Source organism: Nerophis ophidion, linkage group LG03, assembly GCF_033978795.1.
Source record: "Nerophis ophidion isolate RoL-2023_Sa linkage group LG03, RoL_Noph_v1.0, whole genome shotgun sequence".
In the NCBI taxonomy this organism is placed as follows: Eukaryota; Metazoa; Chordata; class Actinopteri; order Syngnathiformes; family Syngnathidae; genus Nerophis; species Nerophis ophidion.
Window position 1 is genome coordinate 3982165 of NC_084613.1, and position 20404 is coordinate 4002568.

General features: G+C 41.7%; 1 protein-coding gene across 1 annotated transcript in view; it reads right to left on the reverse strand.

Moving 5' to 3' along the window:
• The window catches only part of LOC133548678 (E3 ubiquitin-protein ligase TRIM9-like), a 47831-nt gene extending 30548 nt beyond the window's left edge, over positions 1-17283 (reverse strand). Inside the window, exon 1 of the mRNA XM_061893649.1 lies at positions 16410-17283. Coding sequence (XP_061749633.1) covers positions 16410-17237 — 828 coding nt within the window. The 5' untranslated portion in view covers positions 17238-17283. The remainder of the gene's footprint in view (positions 1-16409) is intronic.
• Positions 17284-20404: the final 3121 nt, after the last annotated feature.

A 20404-nucleotide genomic window follows, 5' to 3' on the forward strand; every position in this document is an offset into this window, starting at 1 on the left:
TGATTATTTACAACATATTTAAGGGTTGAAAGACTAATTAAAGAAAAATGTTTAAAGGTTAAAACATTGTTGTTACCAGTATGGCATTTTTAAGAATTAAATTATTGTATTTAATGGCATTTCTAAGGGTTAAAATACTATTTCATAGCATTTTTGAGGGTTGAAATGCTGTAATTTATGAGTTTTTAGTGTTCATATACTTTCATGGCATTTTTTTAAGGATTAAATTATTATTTTTTTAAAGTTGAGAGACTACTTTAATGTATTTTTTAAGGTTTAAAAAGACTGATTTTTATTACTTTTTTAAGGGTAAAAAATTGAATTTTATGGCATTTTTGAAATAGTTAAATTATTATTTTATAACGTTTTTATGGGTTGAAAGACCGTAATTAAAGAAAAATGTTTAACGGTTGAAACATTGTAATTACTAGTATGGCATTTTCAAGAATACAATTTTTGTACTTAATGGCATTTCTAAGGGTTAAAATACTATTTTGTAGCATTTTTAAAGGTTGAAATGCTGTAATTTATAAGTTTTAAGTGTCAAAAGACTTTCATGGCATTTTTTTTTTTTAAAGGATGAAATCATTATTTTTCAAAGTTGAGAGACTACTTTAATGTATTTTTTAAGGTTTAAAAGACTATTTCATTAAATGTTTTAAGGGTTAAAATATTGAATTTTATGGCATATTTAAATAATTAAATGATTATTTTATAAAATTTGAGTGTTAAAAAACTGTAATTTAAGAAAAATGTTTAAAGGTTAGATCATTGTAATTACTAGTATGGCATTTTTAAGAATTTAAATGGATTTTATGGCATTTTTAAGGGTTGAAATACTTTTAATTAATGAATTTTAAGGGTTAAAATACTTTCATGGCATTTTTTTAAGGATTAAATCATAACTTTTAAAGTTTGAAAGACTACTTATATGTATTTTTTAAGGTTTAAAAGACTGTATTTTATGACATTTTTTTAGGGTTAAAATATATATATATTTTTTGCACTTTTTAAATAATGAAATTATTATTTAATTTATTATTTCATTATTGAGGATTAAATTATTGTATTTTATGGCCTTTTTTAAGGGTTAAAATACTATTTTATAGCATTTTTAAGGGTTGAAATGCTGTATTTTATGAGTTTTAAGTGTTCATATACTTTCATGGCATTTTTTTAAGGATTAAATTATTATTTTTTTAAAGTTGAAAGACTACTTTAATGTATTTTTTAAGGTTTAAAAGACTATTTTATGAAGTTTTTTAAGGGTTAAAATATTGAAAATGTATTACATTTTTTAATTAATGAAATTATTATTTTATAACATATTCAAGGGTTGAAAGACTGTAATTAAAGAAAAATATTTAAAGGTTAAAACATTGTAATTACTAGTATGGCATTTGTAAGAAATGTAATTGTATTTTATGGCATTTTTAAGAGTTTAAATACTGTAAATTATGAGTTTTAAGGGTTGAAAGAAACAAAAGACAGCTATTAAATAGACTAAAAATGTACCATATTAGCAATATAAAATATAACATACAAACCTCAGTTTCCATATGAGTTGGGAAATTGTGTTAGATGTAAATATAAACAGAATACAATGATTTGCAAATCCTTTTCAAGCCATATTCAGTTGAATATGCTACAAAGACAACATATTTGATGTTCAAACTCATAAACTTTATTTTTTTTTGCAAATAATCATTAACTTTAGAATTTGACGCCAGCAACAAGTGACAAAAAAGTTGGGAAAGGTGGCAATAAATACGGATAAAGTTGAGGAATGCTCATCAAACACTTATTTGGAACATCCCCCAGGTGTGCAGGCTAATTGGGAACAGGTGGGTGCCATGATTGGCTATAAAAACAGCTTCCCAAAAAATGCTAAGTCTTTCACAAGAAAGGATGGGGCGAGGTTCACCCCTTTGTCCACAACTGCGTGAGCAAATAGTCAAACAGTTTAAGAACAACCTTTCTCAAAGTGACATTGCAAGAAATTTAGGGATTTCAACATCTACGCTCCATAATATCATCAAAAGGTTCAGAGAATCTGGAGAAATCACTCCACGTAAGCGGCATGGCCGGAAACCAACATTGAATGACCGTGACCTTCCATCCCTCAAATGGCACTGTATCAAAAACCCACATCAATCTCTAAAGGATATCACCACACGGGCTCAGGAACACTTCAGAAAACCACTGTCACTAAATACAGTTGGTCGCTACATCTGTAAGTGCAAGTTAAAGCTCTACTATGCAAAGCGAAAGCCATTTATCAACAACATCCAGAAACGCCGCCGGCTTCTCTGGGCCCGACATCATCTAAGATGGACTGATGCAAAGTGGAAAAGTGTTCTGTGGTCTGACGAGTCCACGTTTCAGATTGTTTTTGGAAATATTCGACATCGTGTCATCCGGACCAAAGGGGAAGCGAACCATCCAGACTGTTATCGACACAAAGTGTAAAAGCCAGCATGTGTGATGGTATGGGGGTGCATTAGTGCCCAAGGCATGGGTAACTTACACATCTGTGAAGGCACCATTAATGCTGAAAGGTACATACAGGTTTTGGAACAACTTATGCTGCTATCTGAGCGCCGTCTTTTTCATGGACGCCCCTGCTTATTTCAGCAAGACAATGCCAAACCACATTCAGCACATGTTACAAAAGTGTGGCTTCATAAAAAAAGAGTGCGGGTACTTTCCTGGCCTGCCTGCAGTCTTAGACCTGTCTCCCATGGAAAATGTGTGGCGCATTATGAAGAGTAAAATAGGACAGCGGAGACCCAGGACTGTTGAAGGACTGAAGCTCTACATAAAACAAGAATGGGAAAGAATTCCACTTTCAAAGCTTCAACAATTAGTTTCCTCAGTTCCCAAACGTTTATTGAGTGTTGTTAAAAGAAAAGGTGATGTAACACAGTGGTGAACATGCCCTTTCCCAACTACTTTGGCACGTGTTGCAGCCATGAAATTCTACGTTAATGATTATTTGCCAAAAATAATAATGTTTATGAGTTTGAACATCAAATATGTTGTCTTTGTAGCATATTCAACTGAATATGGGTTGAAAAGGATTAGCAAATCATTGTATTCTGTTTATATTTACATCTAACACAATTTCCCAACTCATATGGAAACGGGGTTTGTAGATTCTACTTTTTGCCGTGTGCTCCAATTAGCGCCACAGAGTGTCTAATCGTCATCATCATGTCCTGTTCCATTTTTTCACTTTCGATGCAGTACCGATATTGAACTGATACGATATTAGCACAAATCCCTTGTACTATTTTGTCGGGCAAAATGTCAGAAAAGGTTTGCTGAAGTGTCATCAGTCAAACACCAGCTCCTGCTCTCATGCTGACTCAGCACATTGAGGCAGATGATTTGTGGGCCTCACAACGCCAGAGAAAACGCTCACAAGCAGCGGCCGCTTTCGGGGTCCTTGTTTTTCCCCCCGAAGCGATGCGGACGAGAGAGACGCTGGCAGGTTCTGAACACGACGCCAGGAAGCGCGAGAGGAGGAGAATACTAAAGAGAGAAGCAGTCCAGACCTCTGCTGCTGAGTGCGACAACAAAAGAGATGCTGGTTGCCATGGAGACCAGAGGCCACCCCGTCTCCTTCACCCCCCCCCAAAAAAAGTGTTTGCAAAGTTGCACGACGTCGGCAAAGATGAGAAATGTATCTTTTACAATGATAGTGAGCTCATCAACAGGTTTTTTTAGGGACCGAATGTCCCTTTGGGACAAAAGTACCATATTGTATTTCTAAGGTTTTATTATTATTATACCGTCGCCTCTTTGAGGTGTAATTTGACCCCCTTAAAATGCTTCAAAACTCACCATATTTGACACACACATCAGGACTGGCGAAAATTGCCATCAAAACAAAACCCAAAACTCAAAATTGCGCTCTAGCGCCCCCTAGGAAAAAACAGATAAAATTGCTCATAATATCCGTTAGGAATGTCATAGAGACATGAAACAAAAACCTCTATGTAGGTCTCACTTAGACCTACATTTTATTTACCGACCAAAATCAACAGGAAGTTGGTAAAAACCTCTTCAAAACAAAAGTTTCCTAAAAAAAAAAATAATTTTTGCCTCTTTCAGCTGTAATTTGACCACCTTAAAATGCTTCAAAACTCACCAAACTGGACACACACATCAGGACTGGTGAAAATTGCAATCTAATAAAAAAAACTCAAAAAAACTCAAAATTGCACTCTAGCGCCCCCTAGGAATGAAACACTGACAAAACTGCTCTTGGGAAGAAAACCCAGACAAAACTGCTTGTAACTTCCATTAAGAATGTCGTAGAGACATGAAACAAAAACCTCTATGTAGGTCTGACTTAGACCTAGATTTCATACACTGACCTCCTTCAGCAAAAATCAACAGGAAGTTGGCAAAAACCTCTTCGAAACAAAAGTTTCCTAAAAACATTCATTTTTGCCTCTTTCAGCTATAATTTGACCCCCTTAAAATGCTTCAAAACTCACCAAACTGGACACACACATCAGGACTGCCAAAAAATTTGCAAGCTAATAAAAAAAAAAAAAAAAAACCCAAAACTCAAAATTGCGCTCTAGCGCCCCCTAGGATTAAAACACAGACAAAACTGCTTGTAACTTCCGGTAGGTATGTCGTAGAGACATGAAACAAAAACCTCTATGTAGGTCTCACTTACACCTACATTTTATTTACTGACCAAAATTAACAGGAAGATGGCAAAAACCTCTTCAAAACAAAAGTTACCTAAAAACATTAATTTTTGCCTCTTTGAGCTGTAATTTGAGCCCCTTAACATGCTTCAAAACTCACCAAACTTGACACACACATCATGACTGCCGAAAATTTGCGATCTAATAAAAAAACCAAACCCCAAAACTCAAAATTGCGCTCTAGCGCCCCCTAGGAATAAAACACAGACAAAACTGCTCCTAGGAAGAAAACACAGACAAAACTGCTTGTAACTTCCGGTAGGAATGTCGTAGAGACATGAAACAAAAAACTCTATGTAGGTCTCACTTAGACCTACATTTCATTCATTTACATCCTTTAGCAAAAATCTACAGTAAGTTGGCAATTACCCCTTCAAAACAAAAGTTTTGTAAAAACCCGTCACCTTTTTTCAAACATTATCTCCTCTGAGCGCGTTTGTTGTGTCAGCTTCAAACTCGCACAAGAGAGAGATTGAACCCTTCAGATTAAAAGTTGCGCAAAGAGCTTTTCTAACTGCTCCGGTTTTGTTTTTACGAGCCTTTCAAAAAACCGCTGCGCTGCTGCCGTCTCAAGATGGCCGCTTAAAAGCAGGAAGCACCAGAGTGACCACACAATGCAGAGAAGGTAGGTAATGTGCGGGTAAAGATATGTTGACTGGGTGAAAGAAGGAGGCACCAGTTTGACTCCAGGATACAGAGAAGGTAGGTAATGTGCAGGTAGAGGTATGTTGTCTGAGTGATGGCAGGAAGCACCAGCGTGTGTGGGTGACAGAAAGAAGCACCAGTTTGACTCCAGGATGCAGGGAAGGTAGGTAATGTGCAGGTAAAGATATGTTGAATGGGTAAAGGCAGGAAACACCAGCAAAAGTTGGTCCCGTCCATCGCTGCTTGTAGCTTTTATTTGTTTTAAAATGCTTCAAAACAGTAACCTTGGAATTTGGGACATGCTCGCCCTGAGAGAGCATAAGGAGGTTGAGGTGGGCTCCCCTGCTTAGGTTGCTGCCCCCGCAACCCAAGCTCAGATAAGGAAAAGAAGATGGATGGATGGATGAGTATGAACTGATGAAGCCTACTCGGATGAGAGGCGAAACATTTTCTAAGACAAACCAAACAGTCCAGTTGTAGAGATCATCCATCCATCTTCTTCCGCTTATCCGAGGTCGAGTCGCGGGGGGCAGCAGCCTAAGCAGGGAAGCCCAGACTTCCCTCTGCCCAGCCACTTCGTCCAGCTCCTCACTCATTATGTTGGATCCACTATGGACAGGACTCTCACTATTATGTTAGGTCCACTATGGACTGGACGCTCACTATTATGTTAGATCCACTATGGCCTGGACTCTCACACTATTATGCTAGATCCACTATGGACTGGACTCTCACTATTATGTTAGATCCACTATGGACTGGACTCTCACTATTATGTTAGATCCACTATGGACTGGACTCTCACTATTATGTTAGGTCCACTATGGACTGGACTCTCACTATTATGTAAGATCCACTATGGACTGGACGCTCACTATTATGTTAGATCCACTATGGCCTGGACTCTCACACTATTATGCTAGATCCACTATGGACTGGACTCTCACTATTATGTTAGATCCACTATGGACTGGACTCTCACTATTATGTTAGATCGACTATGGACTGGACTCTCACACTATTATGTTAGATCCACTATGGACTGGACTCTCACTATTATGTTAGATCCACTATGGACTGGACTCTCACTATTATGTTAGATCCACTATGGACTGGACTCTCACTATTATGTTAGATCCACTATGGACTGGACTCTCACTATTATGTTGGATCCACTATGGACTGGACGCTCACTATTATGTTGGATCCACTATGGACTGGACGCTCACTATTATGTTAGATCCACTATGGCCTGGACTCTCACACTATTATGTTAGATCCACTATGGACTGGACTCTCACTATTATGTTAGATCCACTATGGACTGGACTCTCACTATTATGTTAGATCCACTATGGACTGGACTCTCACACTATTATGTTAAATCCTTTATGGACTGGACTCTAACTATTTTGTTGGATCCACTATGGACTGGACTCTCACTATTATGTTGGATCCACTATGGACTGGACTCTCACACTATTATGTTAGATCCACTATGGACTGGACTCTCACTATTATGTTAGATCCACTATGGACTGGACTCTCACACTATTATGTTAGATCCACTATGGACTGGACTCTCACACTATTATGTTAGATCCACTATGGACTGGACTCTCACTATTATGTTAGATCCACTATGGACTGGACTCACACTATTATGTTGGATCCACTATGGACTGGACTCTCCAACTATTATGTTAGATCCACTATGGACTGGACTCTCACTATTATGTTAGATCCACTATGGACTGGACTCTCACTATTATGTTAGATACACTATGGACTGGACTCTCACTATTATGTTAGATCCACTATGGACTGGACTCTCACTATTATGTTAGAGCCACTATGGACTGGACTCTCACTATTATGTTAGATCCACTATGGACTGGACTCTCACACTATTATGCTAGATCCACTATGGACTGGACTCTCACACTATTATGTTAGATCCACTATGGACTGGACTCTCACTATTATGTTAGATCCACTATGGACTGGACTTTCACACTATTATGTTAGATCCACTATGGACTGGACTCTCACTATTATGTTAGATCCACTCGACGTCCATTAAATCCGGTCTATCTTAGAGGAGGGGGGGGGGGGCGGGGGGTTACCCACATCTGCGGTCCTCTCCAAGGTTTCTCATAATCATTCACATCGACGTCCCACTGGGTTGTGAGTTTTTCCTTCCCCTTATGTGGGCTCTGAACCGAGGATGTCGTTGTGGCTTGTGCAGCCCTTTGAGACACTTGTGATTTGGGGCTATATAAATAAACATTGATTGATTAAAAGGGTTATAAATCCTGCCAATAGTTGAAGGTTTGAGTTACAGTAGGTAAGGTTGTATTAGCCTCATTCCTGTGAGAATCCTGCGTGTGACTGACGCATTAAGGAGCGGGACTATCCAGGGACTAGCGGCAGTGTGCAGTGTTCATGAAGTCTGGGTATAGGACGAACATATCAATTTTATTATAGAGACGTGAAAATTAAGTATTGAAAATATAATTTATCCACATTAGAAGTGAATAAAATTGTTTTCTTTACACATGTGTTTTTTATCCACATTAGAAGTGAATAAAATTGTTTTCTTTTACACATGATGTGTTTTTTATCCACATTAGAAGTGAATAAAATGGTTTTCTTTTACACATCATGTGTTTTTTATCCACACTAGAAGTGAATAAAATTATTTTCTTTTACACGTGTTTTTTATCCACATTAGAAGTGAATAAAATTGTTTTCTTTTACACGTGTTTTTTTATCCACATTAGAAGTGAATAAAATGGTTTTCTTTTACACATGATGTGTTTTTTATCCACACTAGAAGTGAATAAAATTGTTTTCTTTTACACATGTGTTTTTTATCCACATTAGAAGTGAATAAAATTGTTTTCTTTTACACGTGTTTTTTTATCCACATTAGAAGTGAATAAAATGGTTTTCTTTTACACATGATGTGTTTTTTATCCACACTAGAAGTGAATAAAATTGTTTTCTTTTACACATGATTCGTTTTTTATCCACATTAGAAGTGAATTAAATGGTTTTCTTTTACACATGTGTTTTTTATCCACATTAGAAGTTAATAAAATTGTTTTATTTTACACATGTGTTTTTTTATCCACATTAGAAGTTAATAAAATTGTTTTCTTTTACACATGTGTTTTTTATCCACATTAGAAGTTAATAAAATTGTTTTCTTTTACACATGTTTTTTTATCCACATTAGATGTGAATAAAATGGTTTTCTTTTACACATGTGTTTTTTATCCACATTAGAAGTGAATAAAATTGTTTTCTTTTACACATTATGTGTTTTTTATCCACATTAGAAGTGAATAAAATTGTTTTCTTTTACAAATGATGTGTTTTTAACGGTGTAGCCAGACTTTGTGGACCCCCTGTAGTTGTTTAATGAAGTGTTTGTCAGCGTGGAGTCAGTGTCCAGACGCTGGTAAATGTAGCGGAGCTTCATAACTTAAGTGTTCCCACAAGAAAAAAAAACGTGTTCAATGTGTCGGCCAAACCCTGTGGGTTGCCGTGGTTGCCATGGCGACCATACCAAGCAGGTCCTGATATTCAGTTCATTCTCGTGTCGGAGCCAAGAAGAAAGAGTGGAACTAAACCGGGCCACACTTGGAATAGAGGATCTTTGTAAAGTACATTTTAGCAAATATTTACATCATGCACTTTGTTACCAAAAAAAGGTATTAACGGTACTATTTCTACTGTCATAAAAATACATCCATCCATGTTCTTACGCTTATCCGAGGTCGGGTCGCGGGGGCAGCAGCCTAAGCAGGGAAGCCCAGACTTCCCTCTCCCCAGCCACTTTGTCCAGCGTCTCCCGAGGGGATCCCGAGGCGTTCCCAGGCCAGCCGGGAGACATAGTCTTCCCAACGTGTCCTGGGTCTTCCTCAGACCTAGGGAGGCGTGCGGGTGGCATCCTGACCAGATGCCCAAACCACCTCATCTGGCTCCTCTTGAACAGGTGACCGTCGCCCCGTCCTCGTTTGTGGAAGCTGCTTTTATACCCAACCATGGCACCCACCTGTTCCCAATTAGCCTGTTCACCAGTGGGATGTTCCAAATAAGTGTTTGATGAGCATTCCTCAACTTTATCAGTCTTTTTTGCCACTTCTGCCAGTTTTTTAAAAACTTGTTGCAGGCATCAAATTCCAAATAGCGTATTTCCTTGAATTGCCGCCGGGTATAAAGTATGCACCTGCCTAGAATTACTGTTCGTTTCGCTAAATAATTAGCGCATGCTTAGCATTACCGCCGGCTCAGGATTAACTCGTTTCGCAAAATATTTTTTTTAGCGCATATCTAGAATTTCCGCCGGGTCGAACTCGTTTCGCAAAATAATAAGCATATTCCTGGAATTTCCCCCGGGTCAAACTCGTCACGTCACGAGTGACACTTCACCTGTCATCATTTTCAAAATGGAGGAGGCTGATTTCAATCATTTGAAATCGCATAAAGGGAAGAAGATTAAGAGCTATTCAGTAGGATTTAAGGTCCAAGCTATTGAATATGCTAAAAAGAACAGTAAGCAGCTATGTTTTATTAATATACCGTAGCTGCGTGTGTCAAATATGAGTCATTAAATGACTCCGCCTCCTGGTGGTAGAGGGCGCTAGTGATCCTTCTTGCGACTACTCGGCTGCAGAAGAAGTGACAACAAGCAGCGATCCTTTATTTTTTCCTGTCGCTTGCACTTTTAACATGGAGGATTACATATCTAAAATAAAACCGTTTTCTAAACTGGACTTTCAATCGAAGCAGGAGGTAATAAAGGAAGATCTCCATCGAGACTTTTAAAACTGAAGAAAGATAAGGAAGACTTCTATAAACAAGTTATCGATGCTTTTGATCAGAAGGAGCTGCGCATGGACTTCATTTATAAGTAAAGGTAAGACCATAATAACGTTTTTTTTATTAAATGTGCTTTTCGTGATGGTATCCTTACATCACACTCAAATTTATAATAATAATAATAATGGATTAGGTTTATATCGCGCTTTTCTATTGTTAGACACTCAAAGCGCTCACAGATAAGTGAGAACCCATCATTCATTCACACAAAGGTGGTGGTAAGCTACATCAGTAGCCACAGCTGAGCTGGGGTAGACTGACGGAAGCGTGGCTGCCAGTTTGCGCCTACGGCCCCTCCGACCACCACCTATCATTCGTTCATCACTCATTCACCAGTGTGAGCGGCAAAGGGTGAAGTGTCCTGCCCAAGGACACAACGGCAGCGACTTGGATGTCAATAGCTGGGAAGCGAACCTGCAACCCTCAGGTTTCCGGCACGGCCGCTCTACCCACTACGCCATGCCGCCCCAAATTTATAAGCGCAGGCCTAAATTTACCGCATGCCTTTGGTAAACGCCGGAATGAGAAGAGGTTTTAAATTAATTAGCGCCCTGGTGGCAATTCAAGGAAATACAGTAAGTTAATATTTGCCAAAAAATAACAAGGTTTTCCAGTTTGAACGTTAAGTATCTTGTCTTTGCGGTCTATTCACTTGAATATAGGTTGAAAAGGACAAGTAGTAGAAAAATGGATGGATGAATGGACAACGTGCCAACTTCACTGGTTTTGGGTTTTGTGTATAGGACTAAATTAATTATATATATATATATATATATAAATAAAAAAAACGGAAATGCTGATTATCGGTCCTGCTAGACACCGACCTCTATTTAATAATACAACTCTAACATTTGACAACCAAACAATTAAACAAGGCGACACGGTAAATAATCTGGGTATTATCTTCCACCCAACTCTCTCCTTTCACTTCACTTCACAACAGAAGGCAAAAATCCAACAAGATATGTACTGTAGCATGTAGATATTTGTATTATTATGATATACCTGTCTTTGGCTGGACATGACCTCAGTAGTTACGGCACTTTAAAAAGACGGGGAAGGGTCTTTCTTCTAGCTTCAAGCAGCGTGATCCAGCAGCAAAAGAACTCCACCACCAAACTGTCGGCCATCTGTCGTGCCTCCGAGGGTCTCGGATGTTGGCGTCACCGACCGGCAGCTGTCGCCTTCTGAGGCCGCCGGGTATCGGCATTCCTAATTTCCCCGGCTTTCATGTACGGACACTTGTCGGCAAATTGGGAGCGCTGGTCCTGCGGCATTGTGGCTGTGAGCATCCTTCTAGATGCCCAGCTACAGTGTGAGCATCCTTCTAGATGCCCAGCTACAGTGTGAGCATCCTTCTAGATGCCCGGCTACAGTGTGAGCATCCTTCTAGATGCCCGGCTACAGTGTGAGCATCCTTCTAGATGCCCGGCGACGGTCTGAGCATCCTTCTAGATGCCCGGCTACGGTGTGAGCATCCTTCTAGATGCCCGGCTACAGTGTGAGCATCCTTCTAGATGCCCGGCGACAGTGTGAGCATCCTTCTAGATGCCCGGCGACAGTGTGAGCATCCTTCTAGATGCCCGGCTACAGTGTGAGCATCCTTCTAGATGCCCGGCTACAGTGTGAGCATCCTTCTAGATGCCCCGCTACAGTGTGAGCATCCTTCTAGATGCCCCGCTACAGTGTGAGCATCCTTCTAGATGCCCGGCTACAGTGTGAGCATCCTTCTAGATGCCCAGCTACAGTGTGAGCATCCTTCTAGATGCCCAGCTACAGTGTGAGCATCCTTCTAGATGCCCGGCTACAGTGTGAGCATCCTTCTAGATGCCCGGCTACAGTGTGAGCATCCTTCTAGATGCCCGGCTACAGTGTGAGCATCCTTCTAGATGCCCCGCTACAGTGTGAGCATCCTTCTAGATGCCCCGCTACAGTGTGAGCATCCTTCTAGATGCCCGGCTACAGTGTGAGCATCCTTCTAGATGCCCAGCTACAGTGTGAGCATCCTTCTAGATGCCCAGCTACAGTGTGAGCATCCTTCTAGATGCCCGGCTACAGTGTGAGCATCCTTCTAGATGCCCGGCTACAGTGTGAGCATCCTTCTAGATGCCCGGCGACGGTCTGAGCATCCTTCTAGATGCCCGGCTACGGTGTGAGCATCCTTCTAGATGCCCGGCTACAGTGTGAGCATCCTTCTAGATGCCCGGCGACAGTGTGAGCATCCTTCTAGATGCCCGGCGACAGTGTGAGCATCCTTCTAGATGCCCGGCTACAGTGTGAGCATCCTTCTAGATGCCCGGCTACAGTGTGAGCATCCTTCTAGATGCCCCGCTACAGTGTGAGCATCCTTCTAGATGCCCCGCTACAGTGTGAGCATCCTTCTAGATGCCCGGCTACAGTGTGAGCATCCTTCTAGATGCCCAGCTACAGTGTGAGCATCCTTCTAGATGCCCGGCTACAGTGTGAGCATCCTTCTAGATCAGGGGTGCCCACACTTTTTCTGCAGGCGAGCTACTTTTCAATTGACCAACTCGAGGGGATCTACCTCATTTATATATATCATTTATATTTATTTATTTATGAAAGAGACATTTTTGTAAACAAGTTAAATGTGTTTAATGATAATACAAGCATGTGTAACACATATAGATGTCTTTCTTTCACGAAGACAAGAATATAAGTTGGTGTATTACCTGATTCTGATGACTTGCATTGATTGGAATCAGACAGTAATGATGATAACGCCCACATTTTCAAATGGAGGAGAAAAAAAGTTGTCCTTTCTGTACAATACCACATGAAAGTGGTTGCTTTTTGGCATCTAATTCATCCAGCTTCCATACACTTTACAAGAAAAACATTGGCGGCAAATTCCGTAGCTTGCTTGATTGACATTCACGGCACCCGAGGGTCTTGTGAGATGACGCTGGCTGCTGCCAGTTCATTATTATGAAAAAATGACAGAGAGGAAGGCGAGAAACACTTTTTATTTCAACAGACTCTCACGCCGTCCCTTCCGTCAAAACTCTAAAGGCCGACTGCACATTTCCTATCTTCACAATAAAAGCCCAGCTTCATGCTGCCTGCGCTAACAAAATAAGAGTCTCGGAAAGCTGGCGTGCACAAGTGATGTGCACGCCAGCTTTCTGAGGGATCGCTTGTGCACGCCAGTTTTCCGAGACTCTGTATTTAGTTAGCGCAGGCAGCATGAAGCAGGGCTTTTATTGTGAAGACAGGAAATGTGCAGTCGGCCTTTAGAGTTTTGACGGAAGGTACGGCGCGAGAGTCTGTTGAAATAAAAAGTGTTTCTCGCCTTCCTCTCGGTCATATTTTCATAATAATGATCTTGCAGCAGCCAGCGTCATCTCACAAGACCCTCCGGTACCGTGAATGTCATTTAAGTGACGTCTTGGTGAAGATTGATGATCACTCATTTTTAGGTCTATTTTTTTTAAAAGCCTGGCTGGAGATTGACTGACACACCCCCCGCGGTCGACTGGTACCTCGCGATCGACGTAATGGGCACCCCTGCTCTAGATGCCCGGCTACAGTGTGCGGGAGGACGGCTGCCCACACCGTGATCCAAAATAGCATCACGCTCTTCTCCAGGCTGATTTCTAAGCTGCGCCGGGCGCCTGAAGGGAGCATTTGTGCACTCACTGCCACCACAATAGGTGCCCCTGCCTTTCCCCACACACAAAACTAGTACTAGTAGGAAAATAGGGGGGTCACCATGCAACTTTTTTACTTCCAAAACCAATATTGGAGCCTTGAGTATAGGCCAATACTGACATTGATCTGATATATCAGCAGGAATCATAGGGTTGTTCCGATACTAGGGCGATATATCGATATACTCGATATATCACAGGCAACATACAAACCCCGTTTCCATATGAGTTGGGAAATTGTGTTAGATGTAAATATAAACAGAATACAATGATTTGCAAATCCTTTTCAAGCCATATTCAGTTGAATATGCTACAAAGACAACATATTTGATGTTCAAACTCATAAACATTTTTTTCGTGCAAATAATCATTAACTTTAGAATTTGATGCCAGCAACACGTGACAAAGAAGTTGGGAAAGGTGGCAATAAATACTGATAAAGTATTTGGAACATCCCACAGGTGTGCAGGCTAATTGGGAACAGGTGGGTGCCATGATTGGCTATAAAAACAGCTTCCCAAAAAATGCTCAGTCTTTCACAAGAAAGGATGGGGCGAGGTACACCCCTTTGTCCACAACTGTGTGAGCAAATAGTCAAACAGTTTAAGAACAACCTTTCTCAAAGTGACATTGCAAGAAATTTAGGGATTTCAACATCTACGCTCCATAATATCATCAAAAGGTTCAGAGAATCTGGAGAAATCACTCCACGTAAGCGGCATGGCCGGAAACCAACATTGAATGACCGTGACCTTCCATCCCTCAGATGGCACTGTATCAAAAACCGACATCAATCTCTAAAGGATATCACCACATGGGCTCAGGAACTCTTCAGAAAACCACTGTCACTAAATACAGTTGGTCGCTACATCTGTAAGTGCAAGTTAAAGCTCTACTATGCAAAGCGAAAGCCATTTATCAACAACACCCAGAAACGCCGCCGGCTTCTCTGGGCCCGAGATCATCTAAGATGGACTGATGCAAAGTGGAAAAGTGTTCTGTGGTCTGACGAGTACACATTTCAAATTGTTTTTGGAAATATTCTACATTGTGTCATCCAAACCAAAGGGGAAGCGAACCATCCAGAATTTTATCGACGCAAAGTTGAAAAGCCAGCATGTGTGATGGTATGGGGGTGCATTAGTGCCCAAGGCATGGGTAACTTACACATCTGTGAAGGCACCATTAATGCTGAAAGGTACATACAGGTTTTGGAACAACATATGCTGCCATCTAAGCGCCGTCTTTTTCATGGACGCCCCTGCTTATTTCAGCGAGACAATGCCAAGCCACATTCAGCACGTGTTACAACAGCGTGGCTTCGTAAATAAAGAGTGCGGGTACTTTCCTGGTGCGCCTGCAGTCCAGACCTGTCTCCCATGGAAAATGTGTGGCGCATTATGAAGCGTAAAATACGACAGCGGAGACCCCGGACTGTTGAAGGACTGAAGCTCTACATAAAACAAGAATGGGAAAGAATTCCACTTTCAAAGCTTCAACAATTAGTTTCCTCAGTTCCCAAACATTTATTTAGTGTTGTTAAAAGAAAAGGTGATGTAACACAGTGTTGAACATGCCCTTTCCCAACTACTTTGGCACGTGTTGCAGCCATGAAATTGTAAGTTAATTATTATTTGGGAAAAAAATAATAAAGTTTATGAGTTTGAACATCAAATATGTTGTCTTTGTAGCATATTCAACTGAATATGGCTTGAAAAGGATTTGCAAATCATTGTATTCTGTTTATATTTACATCTAACACAATTTCCCAACTCATATGGAAACAGGGTTTGTATATACATATGTTAGTGTGTATATGTATACATACACTCTAATATATATATATATATATATATATATATTAGTGTGTGTGTGGATATATATATATATATATATATATATATATATATATATATATATACACACACACACATAATTATGTATATACACACATATGTACATCCAGGGTGTACGCCGCCTTCCGCCCGATTGGAGATATATATATATATATATATATATATATATATATATATATATATATCCATCCATCCATTTTCTACCGCTTATTCCCTTTGGGGTGGCGGGGGGCGCCGGTGCCTATCTCAGCTACAATCGGGCGGAAGGAGGGATACACCCTGGACAAGTCGCCACCTCATCGCAGATATATATATATATATATCTAGATAGATAGATAGATAGATAGATAGATAGATAGATAGATAGATAGATAGATAAAAAAAAACATATTGCCCCTACTGTCTGTGCCATCTACTCCTCCCAGTACATAACACAGTGGCCAAAAATGTTGGATGTACTTGTTAGATAAAACCTCTGCCTTGTTTCTAATGAACACTTAGGCCTACTATGCTACTGTGTTTTAATGTTGCTCATTGGAGAGCCAGGCTTTTTTTCTGGAAGTGTCACTCGGTGAAAAAAGTTTGGGAAGCACGGATGTAGTTAGAGTGTCGTCACCCACCTTGTGCAGCTTCCACATGGCCCCCAGAGCCTTGACTTCATGGGTGCCGTGCTTGCCCTCCTCCAGGCACTGGTAGCACACCGGCGTCTTGCACTGCACGCAGTACATGCTCAGGTTCTCCAGCTCATGCTCCGTGCACGTCGAGATCTTCCTGGGGCTGGCGCGGCGGCTGATGCGGCCCTGCGCGGGGGGCACCAGCCGGTGCTTGGCCAGGGGCCCCCGGGGAGGGTGGCACCGCAGGCGGCAGGGCTCGCAGTAGAAGACGTCGCACTGCTCGCACATGGCGGTGGCCTCCCGGGGGCTCCTCTCGCACAGCTGGCACTTCAAGGCGGCCGCTTTGCTCTGCTGGTAGCGGTCCACCACCCCCTCCAGGACGCGGTTCTTGGGGAAGCCGCGGAGCCCCCGCTCGTCCAGCACCAGGCTGCGGTGGCACTGCGGGCATGTCAGGCACGCGTTGCGGGGGATGGGGGTCGGGCAGGCGGGCTGCGGGAGCAAGTGGTGCTGCTGGGGGGCCGTCGGGGGGAACACCCGGACCCCGTTGGGGGACTTCTGGCACGGGGTGGTGGGGGCGCTGACGAAGCCGCCGTAGGAGCCGTAGCCGCTGTCCGCCTCGCTGTACAAACTCATTTTGTCCAAATCCAAGTAGTCGTAGTCGGACATGCCCGAGCCGGACGCCCGGCTGCTCTGCGGGGACTCGGCGTCCGGGGTTTGAACCAGGATGTTCCGGGCGCAGGCCAGGCAGATGTTGTGCGAGCAGGGCAGGATGATGGGCTCCCGGTAGAAGGAGCCGCACACTGGGCACTTCAACTCTTCCTCCATCTCGTCCATGGCTGCCTGGCTCGGGAGAAGCGGCGGAGGAAGCGGCGGGCGGCGGGCTGCGGAAGGTCTGACGTCCGTCCTCGAAGACAGCGAGACCGAGTGGCCGCGGAGGACCAATAGGCGAACAGGAGAGGCTCAAGCCGGGCTGCCATTGGCCCGCACGGTGTCACGTGACGACAAACACAATCTGCATGCATTTAGTCAAGTACACCAGTGGTCCCCAACCACCGGGCCGCGGCTCGATTGGTACCGGGCCGCAGAAGAATTTTTTTCCCATCCATCCATTTTCTACCGCTTATTCCCTTTCGGAGTCACGGGGGGCGCTGGCGCCTATCTCAGCTACAATCTTTATAAATGTTTATTTATTTTTATTTCTTTTTATTTTTTTTAATTAAATCAACATAACAACACAAGATAAACTTACAATTAGTACACCAACCCAGAAAACATAAATTTTTCATGACAAAAAAAATGAACTATTGTGAGAATAGTGGATCTAACATAATAGTGAGAGTCCAGTCCATAGTGGATCTAACATAATAGTGTGAGTCCAGTCCATAGTGGATCTAACATAATAGTGAGAGTCCAGTCCATAGCGGATCTAACATAATACTGTGAGAGTCCAGTCCATAGTGGATCTAACATAATAGTGTGAGTCCAGTCCATAGTGGATCTCACACAATAGTGTGAGAGTCCAGTCCATAGTGGATCTAACATAATACTGTGAGAGTCCAGTCCATAGTGGATCTAACATAATACTGTGAGAGTCCAGTCCATAGTGGATCTAACATAATAGTGTGAGTCCAGTCCATAGTGGATCTCACACAATAGTGTGAGAGTCCAGTCCATAGTGGATCCAACATAATAGTGAGAGTCCAGTCCATAGTGGATTTAACATAATAGTGAGAGTCCAGTCCATAGTGGATCTAACATAATAGTGAGAGTCCAGTCCATAGTGGATCTAACATAATAGTGAGAGTCCAGTCCATAGTGGATCTAACATAATAGTGAGAGTCCAGTTCATAGTGGATCTAACACAATAGTGAGAGTCCAGTCCATAGTGGATCTAACATAATAGTGAGAGTCCAGTCCATAGTGGATCTAACTTAATAGTGAGAGTCCAGTCCATAGTGGATCTAACATAATAGTGAGAGAGTCCAGTCCATAGTGGATCTAACATAATAGTGAGAGTCCAGTCCATAGTGGATCTATCATAATAGTGTGAGTCCAGTCCATAGTGGATCTAACATAATAGTGAGAGTCCAGTCCATAGTGGATCTAACATAATAGTGAGAGTCCAGTCCATAGTGGATCTAACATAATACTGTGAGAGTCCAGTCCATAGTGGATCTAACATAATAGTGTGAGTCCAGTCCATAGTGGATCTCACACAATAGTGTGAGAGTCCAGTCCATAGTGGATCTAACATAATAGTGAGAGTCCAGTCCATAGTGGATCTAACATAATAGTTTGAGAGTCCAGTCCATAGTGGATCTAACATAATAGTGTGAGAGTCCAGTCCATAGTGGATCTAATAAAATAGTGTGAGAGTCCAGTCCATAGTGGATCTAACATAATAGTGAGAGTCCAGTCCATAGTGGATCTAACATAATAGTGAGAGTCCAGTCCATAGTGGATCTAACATAATACTGTGAGAGTCCAGTCCATAGTGGATCTAACATAATAGTGTGAGTCCAGTCCATAGTGGATCTAACACAATAGTTTGAGAGTCCAGTCCATAGTGGATCTAACATAATAGTGAGAGTCCAGTCCATAGTGGATCTAACATAATAGTGAGAGTCCAGTCCATAGTGGATCTAACACAATAGTTTGAGAGTCCAGTCCATAGTGGATCTAACATAATAGTGAGAGTCCAGTCCATAGTGGGGCCAGCAGGAAACCATCCCGAGCGGAGACGGGTCAGCAGCACAGAGATGTCCCCAACCGATGCACAGACAAGTGGTCCATCCCGGGTCCCAACTTTGGACAGCCAGCGCTTCATCCGTGGCCACCGAACCTGTGCGACCCCCCCCCCCCCCCCTCTCCACGAAGGAGAGGGGGGCGGAGCAGAAAAGAAACGGCAGATCAACCGGTCTAAAAGGGGCTCTAGAGTATACAAATGAGTTTTAAGATGGGACTTAAATGCTTCTACTGAGGTAGCATCTCGAACTGTTACTGCTAGAACATTCCAGAGTACTGGAGCCCCAATAGAAAACGCTCTATAGCCCGCAGACTTTTTTGGGGCTCTCGTAATCACTAATAAGCCGGAGTTTTTGGAACTAAGATTTCTTGCCGGGACTTATGGTACAAAAGCATCAGCAAGATAGGATGGAGGTAGACTGTGTAGTATTTCATACGTAAGTAGTAAAACCTTAAAGTCACATCTTAAGTGCACAGGAAACCAGTGCAGGTGACCCAGTATATATATATATATATATATATATATATATATATATATATATATATATATATATATATATATATATATATATATATATACACACACACATATATGTATATATTTTATATATATATATAAAAAGGTATATACAGTATAGTCGTAATATTATTCTTGTTCTTGTCAAAAGTCTAGCGGCGTTTCTGGGTGTTGTTGACAAATGGCATTGGCTTTGCATAGTAGAGTTTTAATTTTCACTCACAGATGTAGCGACCAACTGTAGTTACTGACAGTGGTTTTCAGAAATGTTCCTGAGCCCATGTGGTGATATCATTTACACACTGATAACCGCTTTTTGTTGCAGTGCCGCCTGAGGGATCGAGGGTCCTTAATATCATGGCTTACGTGCAGTGATTTTTCCAGATTCTCCGAACCTTTTCATGATATTATGTAGCGTAGATGGTGAAATCCCTAAATTCCTCGCAATAGCTGGTTGAGAAATGTTGTTCTAAAACAATTTGCTCAGGCATTTGTTGACAAAGTGGTGACCCTCACCCTGTCCTCGTTTGTTAATGACTGAGCATTTCATGGAAGCTGCTTTTATACCCAGTAATGGCACCCACCTGTTCCCAATTAGCCCGTTCACCTGTGGGATGTTACGAATAAGTGTTTGATGAGCACTCCTCAAATTTTCTCAGTCTTTTTTGCCACTTGTGCCAGCTTCTTTGAAACACGTTGCAGGCATCAAATTCCAAATGAGCTATGAAGTATCTTGTCT